This window comes from Malaya genurostris, chromosome 1 (genome assembly GCF_030247185.1).
Source record: "Malaya genurostris strain Urasoe2022 chromosome 1, Malgen_1.1, whole genome shotgun sequence".
Lineage (NCBI taxonomy): Eukaryota > Metazoa > Arthropoda > Insecta > Diptera > Culicidae > Malaya > Malaya genurostris.
In genome coordinates, this window is record NC_080570.1 from 120275587 (window position 1) to 120301958 (window position 26372).

The 26372-nt window shown below is 38.3% G+C and overlaps 2 protein-coding genes across 2 annotated transcripts in view; both read left to right on the forward strand.

Annotated features, from left to right (window-relative positions):
* The window catches only part of LOC131425629 (uncharacterized), a 279128-nt gene that overhangs the window by 81292 nt on the left and 171464 nt on the right, over window positions 1-26372 (forward strand). The window lies entirely within an intron of this gene.
* On the forward strand, window positions 13136-26024 carry LOC131425635 (uncharacterized). The gene is made up of 2 exons (XM_058587681.1): window positions 13136-13325; window positions 25079-26024. Exons 1-2 carry the CDS (start codon window positions 13229-13231, stop codon window positions 25894-25896), a joined length of 915 nt encoding a protein of 304 aa, XP_058443664.1. The 5' UTR covers window positions 13136-13228; the 3' UTR covers window positions 25897-26024.

Below are 26372 nucleotides of genomic sequence, written 5' to 3' on the forward strand. Positions count from 1 at the left end.
ATGAGGAATCGTAACGTAGGAAATGAGAGTGAGGAATACTCGAACCGATGGATATTTGATTTTGCGAGGAAAGTTTGTCCAGATTCTGTTCCTACGCATAGCTTTATTAGGGAATCTTTTTCAAATAATGGTTCCATTGATAGCCCCTTTTCAATGATGGAATTTTCCATAGCACTCATGTCTTGTAACAATAACGCTCCTGGGTTGGACAGAATTAAATTCAACTTGGTGAAGAATCTGCCCGACCTCGCAAAAAGACGTTTGTTGGAATTGTTCAACAAGCTTCTTGAGCAAAATATTGTTCCACCTGACTGGAGGCAAGTGAAAGTTATCGCAATTCAAAAGCCGGGGAAACCAGCTTCCAATCACAACTCATATAGACCCATCGCGATGTTGTCCTGCATCAGAAAATTGTTCGAAAAAATTATTCTACGACGTCTCGACACTTGGGTCGAGACGAACGGTTTGTTGTCAGATACTCAGTTTGGCTTCCGTAGAAATAAAGGGACGAATGATTGCCTTGCATTACTTTCGTCTGACATCCAAATTGCCTTCGCTCAAAAGCAACAAATGGCATCTGTATTTTTAGACATTAAAGGAGCATTTGATTCAGTTTCCATTGATGTTCTTTCAGACAAGCTTCATCAACATGGACTCCCAGCGGTTATAAATAATTATTTGCACAACCTTTTGTCAGAGAAACGCATGCATTTTTCACATGGCGATTTGGTAACATTCAGAATTAGCTACATGGGTCTACCGCAAGGCTCTTGCCTCAGTCCGCTCCTCTATAATTTTTACGTGAATGACATTGACAGCTGTCTAGTATCCCCATGTACACTAAGACAATTAGCAGATGATGGCGTAGTTTCAGTTACTGGACCCAAAGCTATTGATCTGCATAAACCATTGCAAGATACCTTAGATAACTTGTCCGATTGGGCTGTTCATCTTGGTATCGAATTCTCTGCGGAGAAAACAGAGTTAGTCGTCTTTTCAAGAAAGCATGATCCCGCGCAGCTTCAGCTCCATATGATGGGAAGAATGATCCAACAGGTTTTAACTTTTAAATACCTCGGGGTGTGGTTCGATTCCAAATGCACGTGGGGAGGACACATTAGGTATCTGATAACGAAATGCCAACAAAGAGTAAATTTTCTTCGAACAATAACAGGATCTTGGTGGGGTGCTCATCCGCAAGATCAAATAAAATTGTATCAAACAACGATACTTTCAGTGATGGAATATGGATGCGTTTGCTTTCGTTCCGCTGCAAACTCTCATATTATCAAACTGGAGCGAATTCAGTACCGTTGTTTGCGAATTGCTTTAGGCTGCATGCATTCGACACATACAATGAGTCTTGAAGTTCTGGCGGGAGTTCTTCCATTGAAGGATCGTTTTTGGGAGCTTTCGTCGCGACTGCTAATAAGATGCGAGGTACTGAATCCCCTAGTTATTAATAACTTCGAAAGGCTAGTTGAGCTTCAATCTCAAACAAGATTCATGACTGTATATTTTAACCATATGTCACAGGAAATCAACCCTTCAAGATATATTCCTATCCGTGTCAGCCTCCTAAATGTCCCTGACTCAACTTTATTTTTCGACACATCCATGCAGCGCGAAGTGCGTGGAATTCCGGAACACCTACGCTCGTTGGAAATCCCAAAAATATTTACAAGTAAGTTCAGGCATATCGACTCTGAGAAAATGTTTTACACGGACGGATCGCGAATTGAAGAAGCGACAGGGTTTGGTATGTTCAACAATAATGTTTCGGTCTCCTTTAGGCTTCAAGAACCTGCATCTGTTTATATAGCAGAGTTAGCAGCAGTTCATTATAGCTTGAGTGTAATCGTCACATTATCTCCAAACCATTATTTTCTTTTCACAGATAGTCTGAGTGCAATTGAAGCTATTCGCTCAAACGCTGCTTGCCAAAATGAACCTTTTTTCTTGGGCAAAATAAAACAGTGCCTGAACGTCATATTGAATAATAATTATCAAATCACAATAGTTTGGGTCCCGGCTCATTGCTCCATTCCAGGCAATGAAAGAGCCGATATTTTAGCCAAACGTGGTGCTATTGAGGGTGAAATTTATGAGAGACCAATTGCTTTCAATGAATTCTATAGCGCGTCTCGCCAAAGAACACTTGCCAGCTGGCAAGCTTCTTGGGATAAAGATGATCTGGGTCGGTGGATGCACTCAATTATTCCTAAAATATCGACAAAGGCATGGTTCAGGGGATTGGATGTGAGTAGAGATTTCATTCGTATGATGTCCAGACTCATGTCCAATCACTACACGTTAGACGCACATCTCCTTCGAATTGGGCTCTCCGAGACTAATCATTGTGCTTGTGGAGAAGGTTATCGGGATATTGATCATGTCGTTTGGACATGCGTGGAGTATCGTGATGTCAGATCTCAACTAATAAATGCCTTGTGTACCCATGGTAGACTATCCAAAGTCCCAGTTCGCGACATTCTTGCTTGTCGTGACGTTCCTTACATGAAACTTCTTTATTATTTCATTAAGTCCATTGGAGTTCCAATTTAAATTTTATTTTATGTTAGATTGTTTTCTCTTCCATGAGTTCAACCAATAACCAGCTATCTTATATTAAATAAAAGTGATGAACGGATACAAACAAACCTGAAATAGTTATAAGATCATGTACAAAATAAATGTATTTCATTTAATGTAATTTATAATAGCAACTCGCTTGATAAAAACAGTGTTTAGATTAACTAATGAATACCAACATACTAATAGGATATTCGAAATGTATTAGGTTTAAAGTACTATGTATTGTAGATGCCACGGCGAAGAAAAACTTATGTATATTGCCTATGAAATAAACGTATTTATGAAAAAAAAAAAATATCTTGTCGAACCGAAAACTTGTATCTAATTTTGAAGGAATTATTCAAGTTTATTCAAGTGAATTAACTGTTCTATTCTATTCATGAAGGAATCATTAGTACTTTTCTTGGTATGAGAATTTCCCTGGCCCCTCCCGAAATCAGAAACAGAAACGAAAAAAGCAGAACATAATAATACATAAAATTGTACCGGACGACCCGATAAAAAAAAATGCGCGAGCATGCCTTAGTTAAGCAAGACTCTGCAGATGAGAAAGATATCCTGCCACTGAATCCCGCACATACTTATTTAGGGCTTGAAAGACGAACGCAAGCTCACTTCGAGTACATGTTTGGCTGAATCCATTATTATACGCCAGAGAACAGAATGATAACCCAGCAATAGACTAAACTGCGCGAACTATTTACTTTCGGTACACCCCTTGTGTTACGTAAAAGTTTTTTTACTAGTTGGTTTCCCCTCGTTTGTCAACACCGATCAGCTGCTTGCAGGGATGCCTGATTTCATCAAAATATTTGAAAATGAATCGTCACAATAAATTATTGGATTACGTTGATAATATATTTAACTTTTTCGCGATGTTGGAAGGTAACCATTTATTTGACTCAACGTTGTTCATCTAGACTATTTTTTATTGTGTTGGTAGTTTTCAGCCGAAATTAAGTGGCGGCAGACCAGAAGCAAGTAAATATTGTAACAAAACGGGTTCGATTTTGTATTGCGTTGGAGGATGAGAAGTAGCACAATTATGTATATAGTTTTGGCAATATGTATTAAATCTGTATCCTGCATGAAATTCGCATTCACGTACACAAATCAATACATTACAGGTAATTCTGTATGAATGGCAACTCTGTTGGTTAATGAAAAAAATAAACACAGTCTAGATGACAGACAGGATGTTTTTGATAGGATAACGTGGCGCCATCATGACACTTGTGAGTACTGTCCCATATAAAGGAATATTCGAAATGACCGTTAAAATGATTGAAGAATCTAATTTGAGTGTCCTGTTTGTTAGTCTGTGGTACGAGTGCCTCGAGCAGCGTTTCAATGGGACAGAAAGATCACAATGTCGGTTTTCGGGAATCGGCATAGTATACAGTATTAGCGTGCATAAATGAAGCGATTGAATACCGAAATCGTTGGGTAATTACTTGAACATCACCCTCGCTCAGCTGATTTGATTTCCTCGTACTATTATCTGTGTTTAAACAATAAGTTTTCACTAAGAAATTTATGTGAGTTTCATTGAATAAGTTATGCTCATGTATGCCCAAGCAAAATTTTTGTGTTCTTATTCAATATTTAAAAAAAACTTTCGAAGAACCCCTTAGTCGACGACACGACCAGGTACTCTGAGAAAAATCGGGATAAAAAGTGTTCGTCAGTGATTTACCACCAGTTACCACAAATCTAGTGACCCCTTGAAAATGATAAAAATAATCTTCTTGCGCAACACTGTTCAAGTTGCTACGAACTAGTAACCAAGGAGCCCCATAGTAAATAAATAAACCGTAATGTCGAATAAAACCGCTACTATTTTCCCTAGTGATTTCAGAACATCTGTAGGACCAAATATATATATTGGTAAATGATTTTCTTAGAATTCATGGTATTGATTAAATGTTATCTTCGAAATTATCTTGAGTGCCATCTAGATCTTGCTGAGTTACTCTGCGAGGGACGCTTCAAGAAGGCAATATGTATTGAGTCAGTTTTGCATGACATAATGCAAATTATGCCAGTGTGCAGTAAACTCAATGGATCTCCGAGATCTCGTGAGCCTTTTTGCAAGAACCATACCCTCAAACACCTTGTACCCGGTAAAACATGTGTGGACTCTTGGCTCTCTGAGGACTGCAATTGATCGAGAATGAGATAAAGAATTTGATGCCTATTCGGTTCGAGCAATAACTAATAACGCTTGGTAATGTTAGTCGTCTACAGATAATGATGTCGAAACTCCTACAACCTACTATTATAAAAGTCCAGCCTTCGTTCAACATCCCTACAAACAGATGTTCATGTTTGCAACGCTAGGCGATACGCTAGATCCGAGGAATTAGAATAAATTATACAAGTTGGTTTATTTGGTGCGAAAAATTATAATCAGTGGGCATCTCCATAACATGCTGTCTCGTGTATTTGAAAGGATAGCAATATATTATTATTTAATCTATCGTTTTCAGAAGAGTTTTGGGGTTTATGACACTGTAAGTAGTTTGAAAGTGACCTTCTCGATTGTATTGAACGTTTTTAATTATTTCGAACTACAGTATTGTCTTGCACCAAGGCCAGGTTCAACAGTACTGGGCCAAATCATGAATTTGGAGAATGAATGAAAATTCCTTCAAGTTTGGGTTGAGGGTTGAACTATTTGGAACAAATTCAGAAGTGGCGAATATACAATGATTTGGAGCACAATTGAAAAAGTTTTACTTTAGAAAATCATTACAAAGAAACAAATATGAATATTGTGTAGAAGTGTATTCGCCCTTATTCTGAATAACGACGTATCGTTTTTTTGATCGTATTTCATTCGTATTCTTAATAACGCTAGCAAAATCAAAGGTACACACTGAATTCTTATTTTGATGTTCGGTAATTTTTTTTACAGTTTTAATCTGTAAAAGGAAATTTTAGCAGAAAAAATCGTTAAATAATTTCATTCTACCGACATCAGTAAAATATGCACGAGTTGTCAGTAATTCCATGATAATTTTGCTGAAAATTTGTTTTTTTGTTTTACTGACGTATGTTGTAAACATTGAAATGTCATCACGTCCAAGTCATTCCGTAAAAAAATCACCGATTCTCAGTGGTTAGTGAATAAACACCGAAAAAATATGTAAACAGTGCTGAGCTTCAGTAATTTTCACTGAACGCTTTCGGAGAAAATAAGGCTTGTCAAAAGTGTCGCCATTTTAAAGTTCAAATAATACTAACAGTGGTAAAAATTAGTGCTTTTTTCGGAAAAGTGCAGACTGCAGCTAAAATGGACAATATTTTGGACTTACTTGCGGATGAAGAAGTAAAGAAGTTGTTCAGTAAGTACATTTATAATATTTTCAAAGTTTTCTCATTTTTAGCAAAGTACGAAAATGTCTGACGAGTGTATCACTTGCTTTTTTTGTCGTAAACCTGTTCCAGGATACGTGGAAGGGCTCGTACGGCACATTACGTGGCACATAAAACGTAACCACACATCACTAACGGTAAATAAATTGTATCAAAAACGTATATTCGAAATTAATATGAAAATTTTCTATACAGACTTCTTGAGGGCTCTAGCTATAATTCGGATGAAAAATCCGAGTCGCGGAGCAAAACGATTGCGTGTATCCGGCGCTGCCAACGATAATCCTCTCCAGGGCATCTTAGAATGGTGTCAGGTAATATAATACAGTATAGAATTTCATCGAAAATAACAATATTTTTTATACATCACAGGATGACATCCTTCCGCAATCATATGACACATTACATATTAAAGGAGACATGTTTGCGGACAACTCTGAAGTCTTTATAATCTGGAGAAACTGGAGCCTGAAAATAAGTGGCGACTATCAATATTTCTTCAAGATACTGGTTGAGTGCTACAATGTGGCGAAAGTCGACTGTCGTCCTTCGGATAATTTTTTTTTATATTTATATATTCGCTCATGGGCATTACTGCCTTAACAACGACGGGAGAAAAATTTATGCGTAGTCTTAAGTAATGTATTCAAAAATCATTAAACTTAACATAACCGAATAAACCTGTGTATTATTTTTCGCTGATCCTTTTTAATTTCTTAGTATTTGGTATCAAATACTACAGATTTAGTAATATAGAAGAATTCAGAAAATTCAATTTTTACGATTTGTTTTGCAAATTTTACCGAACTTAACGAACGGTATTAGGTGATGAATAAGTCAGTAAATTTTGACAGTTCGTTGTGGTGATCCAGTTTACCAATCATTCAGTAAATTTAAATTTTACTGAACTGTTTACTGACTGTTCAGCTGTAAAATTTTTACTGACACCCGTAAAAAAGTATAGTGTGTAGCTAGGATTCGACCGAACCATATTCGATCGAAAAACCAATACGCCGTTATTCAGAATAAGGGCGATTGTTTCTGCATATGAAAGAATATTTGCAATATATTTTTTCCGGTACAATATACCCTGCTAACCATTTTTTCTTTGTGGTCATTATCATCATTTAAATATATTTCAATTACAATAAAAGTTTGTCTTTTTCTTGCAAATTAACTTCACATATTCTACAGTATGCTGCAATGTTGGCACTTGGATTAACATGCACATTCCTGAAGTATTTTGCAGGGTCCTTGTATAAGATTCTAGGCAGTCACAGGCATATAGACTTGAATTACAGGCAAAAACTTCGAGGTCGTTTATAGTTGTATTCTCGATAACACCGATGTGCTCAAAATGTGCATGCCGTAATTGATTCTGTGACTGCGATGTAGCTTCTTCAGTTCTTTGAAGGAAAAGTCACACATAAAATTCAAATTCAACATCCCTTGAAGAATAAAGTGAATACCTGGCAGGGGACCTGCTTCAGTTCAGCGTTCAACCTTTCCATTCTTTGTTTCAGTCATGCTTTCATTTATTCGGCGCGGTAGGATACCGTCAATACTACCTATACAGCAAATTAAATAATTTATATATGTTTTTCAATACTTAATTTTTCATTTCAAACTAACCAGATTCACGAAATAAGGATCTTCAACTCGAGGAAGTTAGTTTTGTTTACGTTGCTCAAGTCTTCAATATCCAAATAACCAAAGTTTTGGTTACTGTTATTCAAAATCAATAATTCATCAATAATTGTTGCCAGTTTATATATTTTCTCAGGCGATTCCGTTTTGACATTACCAGTTACTGAGGGGTGGTTAGATTTGCGATACAGTTTCGATCCACGAGTGGCAGGTCGTGTCGTCGCCTTAGTGATATTAATGAAAACATAATTTTTTTGAGAAATTAGGCTAGGTTAACTTGCTCATTATGTGAACCAAACATCGACGATCTGTTTATATGGGACCTAAGGGTATTATTATTTGTATTTGGTTTCACGGCCAAAAGCTAACGAAACCACACTACTGTGTGATGGATGTCGAGACTTATGTGAAGACGGGTTTCAACCAGATTCTTGGGTACCTGTATGTAACTTCCAAGGATAAGTGTGATGTTCTTGAGAGCCTCCGGGTACAGAAGATCACCAAGAAATTCCTCATTTGGCATGTGGTTTGTACTTGCGAAAACCGGACTAGATCTTTCGTTGCCGCAAGTCTTGATGCTTGATGTAATAGAAAGGGTGTCTCCAAACGCGGTTACTCCTTCTCCTGAAGGCCAACCATGGTCCGATGATTTCTGGTCTAATTTTCTGGTTTTCAACAAATTTTTCTAGAGGCCCAATTTTTGACCACTTTTTCAAGCGTTTGAGCGCGTATTTCAGCAATGACACGTTAAATATTGGTTTTCAAAGCATCAATCGTTGCTGGCTTATCCACATAAACCAATGACTTCACGTATCCCCACAAAAAATTAATCGAGTGGCGTCAAATAACACGAACACGGAGTTAGCCTCCTGTCCATTTTTCGAAGAATAATGTTGTCGTTGAATGTTCTTTCAATAAGTCAATGATTTCGGCCGCAGTTTGACAAGTGGCACCATCCTGTTGGTAACACCATTGATCATGGCTCTGTATCGATTTCCATTCATGGTAACGATTCGTTCTTCCTCATTTTTAAAGAAATATGGACCGATGATTCTGGAATGGCGTGTGGATCATCTTTCCTCCAAATACGGCAATTTTGCATTCAACCAAAAATGCGCCTCATTACTGAAGAGAATTTTGCGCTATAAACAGTTTTAATTGAACACTGATTTTGAAAAATAAATTTCCACGATATGGAAGCGTTGTTCTGGAGTTAACCTATGCATGATGATTTGCCAAACAATACTGAGTAGGGACGTCACTTTACACTGTCAAAACAACTTCCAGACAACAGAGTAATCCCTATTGAAATAATAAACCTCCTAAAAACACCTTTCCTCGACAACCTTTAGTCCTACTAAGCGGTTTTCACGTTCACCACTAAACTCTTTGTATAAAATGATAGCTGAATCCTTCAAATTCCAAACAGAATTATAAAATCTACGAAAGCTTTTATAGTCGCGTCACAATAATCGAAAGGGAAAGTAAACAACGAGAAACTGTCACTTGCCCTTTAAAAAATCATAACGTTTTGCACATCAAAAAACCATCATTGTTTATTGGTGATGATTAATTTATCTTCTCTTTCACACACTTTCAGGCATTTATCATTGCCTTCTCATCCAACCTGATCCACCGGCTGATCTACATTTACAGCGTAAGTCCGACTGAAACAGACGCCGGTTTGTCAACCACACACTGCACAGTGGAAAAAAAACAAGAAAACCCGCAAAGAAATCGGGAACCACGTAAAAAGGTCACAAACAAGAGTGTTTCTTATGTTAAAAAAAATCCAAGAAATTCAATGGAATGGTTTTTAATGGCCGCACGAATTGCCATCTTTCTCGTTTTACCCCAAATGCCCAGCAGTTTTGGGGTTTTCTGTAGTAGGGGAAAGTCTTATAAAGCGCCCCTGCTAGCCAAAATGCCCCCTTTTCTTTCTTAAGCATTGAAGACTTTTCTGAACCAAAGTTTTATCACTAACACTATCTTTTCGTAGGATCTTTCTGCTATGCAAGTTTGGTGCTTGTCGTTTGCAGGAAAGTATGAAAAAACTAAAAATTTAATTTGGCAGCTTCTCGATGTAAGGTTTTGCTTAGACTAAATAGATGTTTTATCCGCCTTTTCTTTGACATACTGATTATCTCAAAACAGTAACTTTATGGACATTTCATCATGTAATTCGAGAACCGGAAGTCATAATTGGATAAAATTAATTAATTTTTGTATATAAGTTTGTTTTAATTTGAATTTTTGTTTATGAAATTTGATTAGGCTTTTTTTGAGAAAACGATTGAGCTTTGAGAAACGATTTTATACTGGAACCGGAATTCTAAAATCGGTATGGCCGAAGTCAGATAAATTCGCCTGAATAGCTGTATAGTTTACATTTGTTTCAAAATATTTGAAAATCAGTTAAGACATCTTTGAGAGATCATAGCACGAATTAAATTTTTAGGTGCCTTCTGGTCGACAACTGAATACCACTCAAACTGAAAAAAGTTAATTTTTTTATTGACTATCCAAATCTGCTAACACGATAAACCTGATTAATTTATGTGGAATAGACATATTTATACTATCCCCGAAACCGGAAGTTGGATCTGACTGAAAAGCAAGATGTTTTATAGAACCTTGAAACTTTTCATTTGAATCTTAGATGATTCTTAGATTTCATTTGAATCTTAGATCGGTTCAGCCATCTACGAGAAAAATGAGTTACACAATTTTGATTTCGTTTCACATATCATCCTGTAGTTCCAGAACCAGAGGTCGGAACCAAACATAATGCAGGAACTTTGTTTGGGAGCATACGACTTTTCGTATGAATCTGAATTTGTGGAAAAGAAATTTTCCGAGAAAATTAAGTGAAATTATTTGTCACACACGCATTTGCTGATCTCGACGAACTGATTCGAATGGTATATGGATGTTATGTTGTTCCAGCATTTATTGCTGTAAGTAGTTTAAAACAAAATAATTAAAAAAAAATTCTGCCATCATCTGGTTTATATATGTCATATTCGAACGATTATGTTGCCAAAAACGAGCCGTGCCAAAATCGGTCCGAGGCTAAATGTCATGAAAAAGGATGCTATACACAATCCTTTTGGTACTTAGAAACAATTGTATGTAACAGTACAAAAAATCGTGTTTTCCGTTGCTCCCAAGCATTTCTTTGTCATACAGCGCTCAAAACTCCTACTGCTGGAATAGGGGGAAAAGTCGCTTACAGAAAAATTTCGATATCTCCGTTAAAAATGGAAGGATTTTAACAATCTATGGCTTGTTGGATAGGTATTACCGTGCGGAATCTAAGTCTGAAAACATATTCTGTTTTCAAGGTCAATTGTCACAGATACTGTCAAAAAACTGAAAATTTTGACATAAAACTTTGTATAACTCAAAAAGTAAACATCCGATCTCAAAACCATTCAATAGCGTTTTGGGTGACGGGGAGACCTTTCATTTGCGACTAGTTTGATCAAAATCGGTTCAGCCATCTCTGAGATCTCGACCTCTTAGTTGACAACACACATACAGACACACACACATACACACACACACACACACACACACACAGACATTTGCTCAGTTCGTCGAGCTGAATCGATTGGTATATGTCATTCGGCCCTCCGGGCCTCGGAAAAATTTTCTAAAGTTTGAGCGAATTCTATACCTATTTTTTATATATATAAAAATAGGTAAAAAAAGTCTGGAGAATCGAATGGAAGAGTGTAGACTGGCCGCACGGAATGTTTTGGTGCTATTTTCCCCCATTTCCTCCATTTCATGATATCTTATTGTAAATCGTCCTTAAATCTCGGTAAAATTAATTGGAAGTTTATTAAATCTAGCTTATCTTTTGTAAAAAAGTCTGTAGAATCGAATGGAAGAACCTACACTGGCCGCACGGTTCTACAGACTTTATTTACATAAGATAAGCTGAATTTGGTAAACTTCCAATAAGTTTTACCATGATTTAAGCCCGATTTACAATAAAATATCATAAAATGTAGGAAATAGGGTAAAATAGTCATCAAAACGTTTCGTGCGGCCAGTGTAGGTCCTTCCATTCGATTCTCCAGACTTTTTTACATGAAAGTAGGCTATTCCAGAGTACCGCACTCGACTTCTTTTCAAGTTACAGAGCGAATGTTATAGGATACCCCAACACTGTTGTACATTTGGGGTAAAACGAGCAGGATTGCGATTCGTGCGGCCATTGTAAACCTTTCCATTTTTCTTGGACATTTTTACATATGAAACGCTTTAGTTTGTTGACCTATCTCAATTAGTTCATGAGTTACAGAATTTTTTGCGGGTTTTCATAGATTTTTTCCCACTGTGCACTGGCCTACTTTGATGTACGGGATTTTCAAGCCGGCGTGGCACCGATTCGATCGAGATTCGAAAACGTCACAATTTGCCGATACCCGGAGTACCGTAATCCACCGTGGGACGAGCGGCCCTATAAACGACCGCTGATTTACTGGCACATCATGACCTCTTGGTTGCTCTTCATTGTGGTCTTTCATAACGTTGTCAGCTTCGTGAAGATGGTGGTGGCTTGGGCCATTTCGGATGTGCCCGGTCGACTGCAGGATCAGATCAAGCGGGAGCAATACCTAACGAATGAGTTCGTCATTCAGCAGGAAAGGCTTCGGACGGAGAAACGGAATAGGGCAGGTAGCTTACAGCAGAATTGTTCCCAGGTGGTCCAGTCGAAGAGCAGCTCCGGTGGGTTCGCAGAACCTGCTGTCTAAGGCATTGCCGGTTTCAGCAAAGACAACGAAGTGAACAGTGGTTCGAGCCGACAGGAGCCTTTTCAGGATTAGTTGGTTGTGGTTTGGGAGACCGGAAAACAAGACATATTTTTTACGATGATGACTGGAATTGTTTTTGGCGTTATTTTTTTTTTCTTTTGCGTAAGAACAACATTTTTAAGTAAATAAGACAACTTTGAGTGCTTCAAATCCCAGTGAAATTCGAGAAGAAAACAACTATTCTCGATCTGCTAATTTTGAATTAAACTGAAATGAAATATTTTTAATAGAGATGGAGGGATATGAAAATTGTTAAGCCCGAACCCGATTCAAAAACTCGATATATAGACACGAGTCCAACCCGAATTTGATGGGTTCGACCCATATCCATTTAAGAAAAAAAAATTCACTTGTACTCGACTCGAACTTGACAAGCCGTCGGGTTCGGGTTCGAGTCGGTTTCAAATAACCGAAACCCGACCATCTTTAATGGTTAAACTTTAGATCGAATGAATTCAATAAACCCTTTAAAACAGCACAATCTCGTTCGGTTGATGTTAGTTAATAGATAAAGAAGAAATTCAGCTTAGCTGAGCGTCGAGAATCAAGTGCCAAGAACAGGTCACGTGTTTTTCGTCCGCATGAATCGGTGGCGGAGGAAAGTCAGTCGACACCGCATGGTAATTCAATCAAGCGGCAATAATACAATTGATCGCTTACTGACTAGCATCTTTACGTCAGCGTCAGAGGGTTGAACCAGTTGATCAGTTAGTTGATGCGCTTCGGTAAAATTGGAGGCTTTTTTTCTCTTGGATTAGCCATTTCAGTGAACGTAGAACAATATGTGTTCGAAGCAGATCCGACATATACTGGAACTCACGCCCCAAGAACGGAAAGAATTTGTGGATTCTTTCGACTCTGTCATTTGCGATTGTGATGGTAAGTAAAAAAAAACATACGGAACCGATTATTCGCGTCGGATTTTCGTGTCATTTTTAAAGGAATGCGTCCCATCATTTTTGAATTGAAAATTATGGAACGCATTCAAGCCCGGAAATATTCTTGCAACTATCGTACGGTTTTTCTATTTGCCATAATCGATTCCGAAAGCACCTATAAGAGCGGTCAAAATTTTCGAAAAATCGAGAAATCGTTGTGAGTTCTAAACGATTTCTTAGAGATAACCATGCCGATTTTCACGAACTTATATACAAATTAGGAATTTTATAATCCCATACGATACAGTTAAATTTCACAGTGATCCAATTCCCTGATCCGCAAAAATTACACGATGATCAGTGTTGAAAATTTCAAATTATCAAAAGAAGTGACAATTTGAAAAACAGAAGATTTTTCCCAATTTAGTTCAAATCTGTTTTTATTTCAAGGTCTTAGGAGTTAGTTGTCTTTTTAGTTATACCTGTTTGCGGATTTCGGACGTAACGGAAATAGTGATCAAAAGCAAGGCCGATTTTCACAGATGACAGTCCTTATGGTTTCATAGATTTCTTTCAAATTTATTAGAGTCCGGTTTCCTGTTTCGGAAATACAAAGTGCTCCAAATCGTATTGAAGAATAATGCGTACTAATGCTATGTAAACGTTCTTGAGACTATACAAATCGTTCGATGAACCGCAGAACTGCTTAGGCTTCCGCTGTTAAAAAAGTAATTTGTTCGATGAGGCGGAGCTTACAATCGGGATTGATGCCCATGCTTTTCACAGGCAAAATTTTCTCAACTGGAGATTCCCTCATTGAGTATTCAAAAATAAATCGGTCAATGTGCCATGCAATTTCTGTCGAATATCCCCAGGTAACCAGTAAGCACTAATAATGACATAAAAATAGCCTTTTATGAGCACCAAAAATGCTTATTGCGCTATATCTGCAATCTGAAAGCTCATCTGTTGTAAATCAATCAGAATTCAGCTGTCATAAAGCACACCAGCCAGAAATAAGCACTATTTTGCCAAAGTTTGCCCTAATTTAGTTTCAAGTGCCAATTAGCGATTATTTGCTGTCACAATACGGCAGTAGTAAGTGCTTATTGGTTACCGGGGTTTCTAGGACTCTCTTAATTTTCATTTGTAAAGCAGAACAACCCCCTAAGGCTTGTGATGGTGCGATGTATTTCAAGATCGTCGGTATACATTACTTTACATGACGATCTTTGACTGCATAGATCAGTCACGAACAGCATGAATAGGAGAGGTCCGAGATGCCTCCCTTGTTTCGACTCTTGAGGAACGGAAATAATCAGGTGAACATGCCCCAACACTATTTCATACTTTTGCAACAGTTTCAGGTTTCAGAATCAGCGGTCGAAAACTCCTTACACCTCGAGTTCTCAGAGACGGGTTGAGCTTCGGAAACAGATAATAATTCAAGGAAGCCACATGGATTAAAAACAACTGAAATCCTAAATCGTTGACTTTAGTCATGGTATCAATGCTTTATAGGACCAGTGCATTCTCTCGAAAAAACGTTTTTTCCGCTTCATGAGCGGTTACGTCGCTGCGATTTCGGCTTTTAAACGCTCCGATAATGTACACTAAAACTTGCTGTCCATGTTTTTTTCCCTTTTCGAAGTAATCCACGAAAACTATACTATGACAATCCCAGAATCCCGACGTCATGGTCTTCCTGAGCCTCGCTAGTTCGCTTCGGAGTGCTGGATTCAGTTCATTGACAGGTAATTCTGTTCTCTGGCATGTAATAATGAATCCAGGTTGTGTCGAAAATTACCAACCGATACCAAAAGTTCAACCGAATCTGCATCCTACAAAGTTTCCATGTAACCGCATCAGAGCACTTGGGTGTATTTAGGCGAGAGCACGTGAGAGTGAGGAGAACGTGGCTCAATCGCAGCAGCTTCTTAAAACACAATCGCAAACTCAAAGTCTGTCTTTTCGACACTGCGAAAAAGATTACTTTCCTTTTTGTGTGGTGTTCGCGGGCTGCATCCTCAGTGTATTCATGAAACTTACAGGCTGGTAAATCACTCTAGCGAAATGCGATCACTGCCGATTGCGGCTATACTGAATCCAAATTATTTGTTCCCAAAGTATCGGAAATAGTGATCAAACACTTTACAACGAAAATCACTTTATTTTCTCAGAGATGACAAATCCGATTTCCACAAACTTAGACGCAAATTAGGGAGGGCCCTTATGGTCCCATAAGTTGCTAGAGAATATTATCCGGATTAGACTACTGGTTCCGGCAACTACAGGGTGAATTATATTTAAATTTCCAAGCCATCACTAACAGCGAAGATGCAAAAATAAGGAAAAATTCTTCTTAAAGTGATAGTTGCTGACCAAACGAACCAATTTCGACTATGCTGATTCCAGAAGTACAAGGAGTAAAGGTCAAAAACACGAAACTCACTTCATTTTTTCAGAGATGGCTCAACTGACATTCGCAAATTTAGACTCGAATAGGAGGTCTTGAGGTCCCCTCAAAGGCAGCTATTAATTATTTTCCAGATCCGACTTTCAATTTCGAAACTAAACGGTAAAGTGTGTTTTAATTCACAAACCGTCATTCAGAGCAACGATGCAGAAAACAGAATTTTTTTTTATTAAAACCTGGCATAAAACAGTATCAATTTGTAGTTTGTTAGCTACTGGATTTTCTCAGAGATGTCAAAATCGCTATGTAGATGATAAGCGGAAACTACTCTTTTTTTCGAGGATTTGAACGATACTAGTGGTCAGTTCCATAAGAGAGCCCCGCCTGAAAATTGCGGAGGAGAAGTGGGATCCCGAAACTATAACTATTTTTTATTCAACTTCATTGACCGCGATCTTAACTGTTCAGCGTACTCTCTCTATACTGATCTAGCCCAAAAAAAAAAAGAAAAATCACCCAAAATTAATGTGAAAATGTGTACAGCTTTTAAGCATCGATACTGTTTTCTCAGAACTTGTTCTGTACGTTCAAGTTGCCAAAAAGCGCCACACGTACTTTAGAGCTCTAATAAAGTGGATATTTGTAGGGACGAAGGAACGTTTGGTGACTTGGAGAGACAACGCTTACATTTTAAGTTGATATTGATCTTACTTATTTGAACATTCTTCGCAGCAAGAATGGCATTTATCGCATCAAAGAACGCTCTCTAGCAACTCTTCACACGATGCAATCATTGCCATCAAAAGGAGTCGGATATTATCTCAGCAACAAAAAATCGGCATGGTTCATTTTCTTTATTCAATAACCTATATTAATATGTTTACGTTTCGTCTTTGACTCATCAGGGCATAGCAGTTCAAATTGAACTGCTTTATGCAAAACTCGGCAGTTCAATTTGAACCGCTAAGCAGACGTAAAGTTTCTGCTGTTTACAGAACACTTTTTTCCCTTTGCATCGAAATGCAATGTCTATACTGACGTGCCGAACGAGACCGCACTGATAAGTCAAAGGCGAAACGTAAACATATCAGAATCGGTTATGTGCCCTAGCACAAAATTTGGCTGTGTCTCTGAATAACCTATATTAAGGCACACTGCGTTAAGCTATAAGATGCTGAGGGCATTTTTTATCTACTTGTATGCTGAATTGGTGACGTTGATGCCTGGTGACGTTGGTACGCACGGATGGTGGTCGCATTCTTTGTGTGGGTTCGCGGCAACGAGAACCCGGCGAGTGGCCCGCATGTTGATCGTCGACTGGGGCGGCCCTCCGTGGTGGTGAATTTTGCGGAAAAAGAAGAGTGAAACAGAGAGAAATAAATGTTGAAAAAAGGGGTAAGAAAGCGAAATTACTTAGGTCAGCGAAAAGATCTTTGTTTTGCGATTCGATTCTATACGGACAGTGGATAATTGTGATAGAATCATTTTACTATTGCTGCTAATTCTAACTATGTGCATATAACCTTTGTTCAAGTTGTGTCTGTGAAAATGTCTGTGGATGCTCTACACCAGGGTTTTGAAATACTATAACCTAGTAAACCCAAACCTCCGTTTACGAACACTTTTTATACGTTACCTCTTTTTACGTACCTCTTTTTACGAACCAAATCCCAAATAACGTAAACTTTTTTTACGAACCTACGACTCCATGGAAACTATTACAATATGGGTATTTTTGGAACGGGTTTAAAGAGTAGATTCCGGAAAATGATGTTTGAGGTATTTTGAAAATCCAAGATGGCGACTTCCGGTTGATTGATATTCCTCGAAAACCCATGCAATATGAGTATTTTCGGAACGGAATTGATGAGTAGATGTCGGAAAATGATGTTTGAAGTTGTTTTGAAATTCAAGATGGCGACTTCAGGTTTGTTGATATTCCTTGAAAACCCTTGCAATATGGGTGTTTTCGGAACGGAATTGATGAGTAAATGTCAGAAAACGACGTTTGAAGTAGTTTTGAAATTCAAGATGGCGACTTCCGGTTTGTTGATATTCCTTGAAAACCCTCACAATATGGGTATTTTTGGAACGGGGTTAATTAGTAGATGTCGGAAAACGATATTGGAGGTGGTTCTGAAATCCAAGATGGCGACTTCCGGTTTGTTGATATTCCTTGAAAACCCATACAATATGGGTATTTTTGGAACGGGTTTAAAGAGTAGATTCCGGAAAATGATGTTTGAGGTATTTTGAAAATCCAAGATGGCGACTTCTGGTTGATTGATATTCCTCGAAAACCCTCACAATATGGGTATTTTTGGAACGGGGTTAATTAGTAGATGTCGGAAAACGATATTGGAGGTGGTTCTGAAATCCAAGATGGCGACTTCCGGTTTGTTGATATTCCTTGAAAACCCATACAATATGGGTATTTTTGGAACGGGTTTAAAGAGTAGATTCCGGAAAATGATGTTTGAGGTATTTTGAAAATCCAAGATGGCGACTTCTGGTTGATTGATATTCCTCGAAAACCCATACAATATGGGTATTTTCGGAACGGAATTGATGAGTAGATGTCGGAAAATGATGTTTGAAGTTGTTTTGAAATTCAAGATGGCGACTTCAGGTTTGTTGATATTCCTTGAAAACCCTTGCAATATGGGTGTTTTCGGAACGGAATTGATGAGTAAATGTCAGAAAACGACGTTTGAAGTAGTTTTGAAATTCAAGATGGCGACTTCCGGTTTGTTGATATTCCTTGAAAACCCTCACAATATGGGTATTTTTGGAACGGGGTTAATTAGTAGATGTCGGAAAACGATATTGGAGGTGGTTCTGAAATCCAAGATGGCGACTTCCGGTTTGTTGATATTCCTTGAAAACCCATACAATATGGGTATTTTTGGAACGGGTTTAAAGAGTAGATTCCGGAAAATGATGTTTGAGGTATTTTGAAAATCCAAGATGGCGACTTCTGGTTGATTGATATTCCTCGAAAACCCTCACAATATGGGTATTTTTGGAACGGGGTTAATTAGTAGATGTCGGAAAACGATATTGGAGGTGGTTCTGAAATCCAAGATGGCGACTTCCGGTTTGTTGATATTCCTTGAAAACCCATACAATATGGGTATTTTTGGAACGGGTTTAAAGAGTAGATTCCGGAAAATGATGTTTGAGGTATTTTGAAAATCCAAGATGGCGACTTCTGGTTGATTGATATTCCTCGAAAACCCATACAATATGGGTATTTTCGGAACGGAATTGATGAGTAGATGTCGGAAAATGATGTTTGAAGTAGTTTTGAAATTCAAGATGGCGACTTCAGGTTTGTTGATATTCCTTGAAAACCCTTGCAATATGGGTGTTTTCGGAACGGAATTGATGAGTAAATGTCAGAAAACGACGTTTGAAGTAGTTTTGAAATTCAAGATGGCGACTTCCGGTTTGTTGATATTCCTTGAAAACCCTCACAATATGGGTATTTTTGGAACGGGTTTAAAGAGTAGATTCCGGAAAATGATGTTTGAGGTATTTTGAAAATCCAAGATGGCGACTTCTGGTTGATTGATATTCCTCGAAAACCCATACAATATGGGTATTTTCGGAACGGAATTGATGAGTAGATGTCGGAAAATGATGTTTGAAGTAGTTTTGAAATTCAAGATGGCGACTTCAGGTTTGTTGATATTCCTTGAAAACCCTTGCAATATGGGTGTTTTCGGAACGGAATTGATGAGTAAATGTCAGAAAACGACGTTTGAAGTAGTTTTGAAATTCAAGATGGCGACTTCCGGTTTGTTGATATTCCTTGAAAACCCTCACAATATGGGTATTTTTGGAACGGGGTTAATTAGTAGATGTCGGAAAACGATATTGGAGGTGGTTCTGAAATCCAAGATGGCGACTTCCGGTTTGTTGATATTCCTTGAAAACCCATACAATATGGGTATTTTTGGAACGGGTTTAAAGAGTAGATTCCGGAAAATGATGTTTGAGGTATTTTGAAAATCCAAGATGGCGACTTCTGGTTGATTGATATTCCTCGAAAACCCTCACAATATGGGTATTTTTGGAACGGGGTTAATTAGTAGATGTCGGAAAACGATATTGGAGGTGGTTCTGAAATCCAAGATGGCGACTTCCGGTTTGTTGATATTCCTTGAAAACCCATACAATATGGGTATTTTTGGAACGGGTTTAAAGAGTAGATTCCGGAAAATGATGTTTGAGGTATTTGGAAAATCCAAGATGGCGACTTCTGGTTGATTGATATTCCTCGAAAACCCATACAATATGGGTATTTTCGGAACGGAATTGATGAGTAGATGTCGGAAAATGATGTTTGAAGTAGTTTTGAAATTCAAGATGGCGACTTCAGGTTTGTTGATATTCCTTGAAAACCCTTGCAATATGGGTGTTTTCGGAACGGAATTGATGAGTAAATGTCAGAAAACGACGTTTGAAGTAGTTTTGAAATTCAAGATGGCGACTTCCGGTTTGTTGATATTCCTTGAAAACCCATACAATATGGGTATTTTTGGAACGGGTTTAAAGAGTAGATTCCGGAAAATGATGTTTGAGGTATTTTGAAAATCCAAGATGGCGACTTCTGGTTGATTGATATTCCTCGAAAACCCATACAATATGGGTATTTTCGGAACGGAATTGATGATTAGATGTCAGAAAACGATGTTTGAAGTAGTTTTGAAATTCAAGATGGCGACTTCCGGTTTGTTGATATTCCTTGAAAATCTTGCAATATGGGTATTTTCGGAACGGAATTGATGATTAGATGTCAGAAAACGATGTTTGAAGTAGTTTTGAAATTCAAGATGACGACTTCCGGTTTGTTAATATTCCTTGAAAACCCATACAATATGGGTATTTTTGGAACGGGTTTAAAGAGTAGATTCCGGAAAATGATGTTTGAGGTATTTTGAAAATCCAAGATGGCGACTTCTGGTTGATTGATATTCCTCGAAAACCCATACAATATGGGTATTTTCGGATATGGGTATTGTAAGGGTTTTCAAGGAATATTAACAAACCGGAAGTCGCCATCTTGGATTTCAGAACCACTTCAAACATCATTTTCCGACATCTAATCATCAATTCCGTTCCGAAAATATCCATATTGTAAGGGTTTTCAAGGAATATCAAGAAACCGGAAGTCACCATATTCAACGTCAGAACCAACTCAAACATCGTTTTCTGATATCTACTCATCAATCGCGTTCCGAAAATATCCATATTGTAAGGGTTTTCAAGGAATATCAACAAACCGGAAGTCGCCATCTTGAATTTCAAAACTACCTCAAACATCGTTTTCCGACATCTACTCATCAATTCCGTTCCGAAAATACCCATATTGCAAGATTTTCAAGGAATATCAACAAACCGGAAGTCGCCATCTTGAATTTCAAAACTACTTCAAACATCGTTTTCTGACATTTACTCATCAATTCCGTTCCGAAAATACCCATATTGCAAGATTTTCAAGGAATATCAACAAACCGGAAGTCGCCATCTTGAATTTCAAAACTACTTCAAACATCGTTTTCTGACATTTACTCATCAATTCCGTTCCGAAAATACCCATATTGCAAGATTTTCAAGGAATATCAACAAACCGGAAGTCGCCATCTTGAATTTCAAAACTACTTCAAACATCGTTTTCTGACATTTACTCATCAATTCCGTTCCGAAAATACCCATATTGCAAGATTTTCAAGGAATATCAACAAACCGGAAGTCGCCATCTTGAATTTCAAAACTACTTCAAACATCGTTTTCTGACATTTACTCATCAATTCCGTTCCGAAAATACCCATATTGCAAGATTTTCAAGGAATATCAACAAACCGGAAGTCGCCATCTTGAATTTCAAAACTACCTCAAACATCGTTTTCCGACATCTACTCATCAATTCCGTTCCGAATATACCCATATTGTTAGGGGTTTTAGGCAATCTCAATAAACCGGAAGCCGCCATCTTGGATTTTGAAACGAGCCCAAACATCAATTTCTTGCACTTACTCTTCACATCCGTTCCGAAAATAAACATATGATGCGCGGTTTCCACAATAATCACACAAAACTTTTTTTACGAAGTAAATTCCAAATAACGTAAACTTTTTTTACGAACCAAATCCCAAATAACGTAAACTTTTTTTACGAACTACCTCTTTTTACGAACCCCCGTTTAGTTCGTAAATGGAGGTTTCGGTGTATGAGAATGATCAAGTCGAATTATCGATTCGATTTTCTGCGATAATCGTCAACTTGCGATTCTCGCTTGGTAAATTCCACACAGCGCCGATCATTGCAAAACTGTATATATTTTGGTAAGAGCCGTGAAATACTCAACGTATGAGGTGGAGCGAAGAAATGTAGAAAAATTCTCTCACGGTTCATGCATTCAGATGCAGCGAGTTATATCTAATTTCTACTTATTAACACATGGATCAATAAGTCCCGAGACTAAAGCAGAGATGGCGCTCGTAGTAAACCAGTAACCACGTCTTTCTAGAGTACTAACCTTTGCTTGAAACGGGTCAAAATTTTAAGTCGATCCGACCAGAAACAGCTGAGTTATCGAGGTTGGAGTAAAGTCGTTTTGTAGTTTGTTTAAAAAATGGAAAAAACCGAGTTTCGTGTTTTGATAAAACATTGTTTTTTAATGGGTAAAAACACCGTGCAAGCGAAACAATGGATTGAAAAATGTTATCCGGACTCTTGTCCATCAAAAGTAACGATTTGTCGGTGGTTCGCCGAGTTTAAACGTGGTCGTTCCGACACAAATGACGCGGAACGCTCGGGTAGACCTGTGGAAGCCGTTACACCGGAAAATGTGAGTGAAGTGACAAAAATTATAATGTAAGATCATAAAGTGAAGCTCCGTGAGATTGCTGAGATGACACAGATATCATATGGAAGTGTATTTACTATCCTTCATGAAAAATTGAGCATGAAAAAGTTTTTTTCCAAGTGGGTGCCGCGATTGCTTTCGATGTAACAAAAACAGCCTGCCATAAGTCGATGAAAATAATGGCGAAATTTAACGAATTGGGCTTCGATCTGCTTTCCCACCCCCCATACTCGCCAGATCTAGCCCCCAATGACTACTGGCTCTTTGCTGATCTTAAAAAAATGCTCCAGAGAAAAAGATTTGGCTCAAATGAGAAGGTCATCGCTGAAACTGAAGCTTATTTCGAAGCGAAAGATAATTTTTTTTATAAACATGGTATTGAAAAATTGGAAAAACGTTGGAACCATTGTATCACCCTAAAAGGTGATTATGTTGATGAATAAAAAAAAATTTTGCAAAAAAAATGTTGTTTCCATTGTTAGTCTTGGGACTTATTGATCCATGTGTTATGTGCGCTTTGTGTAATCTAAATCATTCGAAAGCAAAATGTAAGGAAAATCTCTTAGTTTGACCTTAGCGCTTCTACAGCACAAACTTTTCATTGATTCACAATGACCAATATTATTCATCTGACTCCATTACACACAAACCATCAACTGGTGAACGATATCAGAACTTTTCCTTCTGCCTACAGTGGTATTTCTAGAACAGTCATATGTATTCCGCCAATCATTGATGTCGTTTTCGCTTAATGCCAAACCTAACCCAGTTTCCACCCTAACTGCTGTCAAACTGTTTGTTTGAAGCTAGTTTCGAAGCTATTTTCAAACCTAGTTTCAACGTTGTTGAGCTGAAAATCGAGTCAGTTTCGAACCTGGTTTTTATTTCAGGCTTGCTCAAACCCCCGTTGCTAAGTCCCAACACAGTTTCGTGAAAAGTGTTTGTTTGATGAATCTACCCTGGGTCAGTTTCAGTTTTCTCAAGCAAAAACGACACTAGTAAGTAATAATTTTGATACTCAATTAAACACGTGGTTCGAAACACAAAACTATTCGTTGCGCGCCAAACAATTTGCTCAACGATCTAGTATTTTTTCCTTCGACGGCCAAAAACTTATGCAACTCGTTGCGCGCCAAACATCAATCGTAACATAGATCTAGGCGACTTTTTCAGTGGAAAATTCCATTGTCCATACAAAACAAGTTTATGGATTTTGCCCTCTTTTCCGGTAAGTTTTCCAAATTTTTTTGATGTACGAACCCGGTGGGGGTAAAAACTGATCAAACAAAAAAAGAATCATGTCAATCCGTCCATCTGTTCTTACGCGATGCGATTACAAAGAATGATCTCTGCATGAATTGGACTTATAATTGCTGCCGCACTCCCCATAGTATTCGAATATGGCCCCCAGCGACTACTATCTGTTTTCAGGTCCAAAAAATCGCTCCAAGAAACGAGATTCCGTGGGAATGGAAACAACGGGACAGCCATCACTTAAATATTTGCTTATTTTGAGGCAAAAACTAAATCGTTTTACAAGAAATGTATTTAAATGTTAGAAAAGCGCAGGACTGATTGTGTTGCTCTAGAAGGAGACTAGGCTGATGAATAAAGTTGAGTTTTGCTAAAAACAATATCTTTTTCTTAGTATGTCTCGAAGCTTATTGATCCACTTGCTAAATTTATTACATTTTTCACGTCAACGAGATCGCTAGTATTTCGTACACAATCATGATTTTTCAAATCTAAACTGCTCTATTTTTGCCTTTCTCGTATAGAAAGGTTATGCAATCACTGTGAAAACCGACTTTTGAACCGAGACCCGGAGAGCCGAATGTCATTATACCATTCGACTCAGTTCGTCGAGTACGCAAAATTTCTGTGTGTGTATGTGCGTATTTGTGTATGTAACGTTTTTTTGCACGGAGATAGATCAACCGATTTTCACAAACTTAGATTGAAATGAATTGTGGTCCCATACAAAATTCCTGAATATTATTTGGATCCGACTTCCGGTTCCGGAATTATGGGGTAAAATGTGCAAAAAATTGTGAAAATAAGTGCACTAACTTTTCTCATAGATGGCGCGACCGATTTTCACAAACTTAGGTTCAAATGAAAGGTCCTGCAGTCCCATACGTAATTCCTGAATTTCATGCGGATCCGACTTCCGGATCCGGAAATATAGGGTAAAGTGGGGTTAAAAATTGTATACCATCACTGAAAATGGGGAAAAACCTTAAAAAGTTTTCTAAATCGACCTCAATTTTTTTCCAATTGATAGTTTTTATCAGTGGACGGTCAAACAAACCGATTTCGGTTATTCTTTTAGGAATCGAAGAAAATTATTTTGAAGAATACCACAGTATTATATATGATAGTATGATTGATATGAGAAAGGCATCATTACACCATTTGGTGGACTAAAACAGGTTTTTCCAATTTCAATCGTTTCTCTTTACAGGTGTCCTCTGGACCGTTTTCGAACCCATCGCAGGAGTGGCCGAAGCGCTGGCCACCCTTCAAACGCACGGAAAAACGATTCGCTACATCACGAACAACAGCGTACGATCGTTCGATAGCTATGCCACTCAGTTTCAATCACTTGGAGTATCGTTGGAACCGTCGGATATTATCCATCCGGCCCTTTCGGTGGTTCGGTATCTCAAGTCGGTAAGCTTCGAAGGTCTGATCTACTGCATCGCCACGGAAAGCTTTAAAACGGTTCTCCGTGAGGCAGGATTCGTACTGTTGGATGGACCCAGCGATCCGGTTGAAGAATCTTTCAAAAAGATCATTGCCACCGTCCACGATCGGAGTCCGGTGCGAGCTGTCATCGTGGATGTGGATTTCAATGCAAACTATCCGAAGCTGTTGCGAGCAGAGTTGTACCTTAAAAATGACCCAAACTGTCTGTTGATTGCCGGTGCAACGGATAAATTGCTGCATGCAAAGCGTGACTTCGATCTGATCGGTCCGGGATATTTCCTCGACATACTGGAACAGGCAACCGGCAGGAAAGCGATCGTTTTGGGGAAACCCGGTGTTCCTCTGGCGGAACAGGTTCTGGTCCTGTACGCAGTCGGAAGTCCGCGGCGTGTTTTGTTCGTTGGAGATATGCCCGGCCAGGATGTTGCATTCGGAAGTTGCTGCGGATTCCAAAAGCTTCTCGTCCTGTCGGGTGGAACATCGCGGCAGGAAATGATGCAACTGAAGGATCCGGATTGTGTGCCGGATTACTACGCCGATAGTTTGGCCGATATCGTTCGTCTGTTTCAGTAGGCCGAAAGGATTTCTCTATACACTGAACAGTTAGATGGCGTGGTTTTTTTTTACACAGAGAGGATTATTCCGTATATTTCATACTCTAAATCCGTTGAAAATATATATAGATTTGTTCCAGTAAGAGACATACCGGTTAGATTTCCTTTTATCAGAAGAATGCGTTTTAATTAGTATTTATGTATGGGTGTAAAGATGAACATTCTTAACCTAGAGGGAGTGCTATTCTTATTTTTTTTTTGGTTTTGTTTGGGGAAAAGGGCGTGAAAACCTTCAGTTCTTTCTCTCTCACTTTTACTTACTCTCTGTCTTGGTAGAGATAGGCGCCATCTTGCTTTGCATCACAGTCTCGTTTAGTGTGTGGGTGCGAGTGAGTGTTTGTGATGAAGTTTAGATTATTTATTTAGATTTTTGAACAAGACACGATTACCGTGTACCTTGCCTTGCTCAGGGTGCCAATGGTGCTTTCAATATGT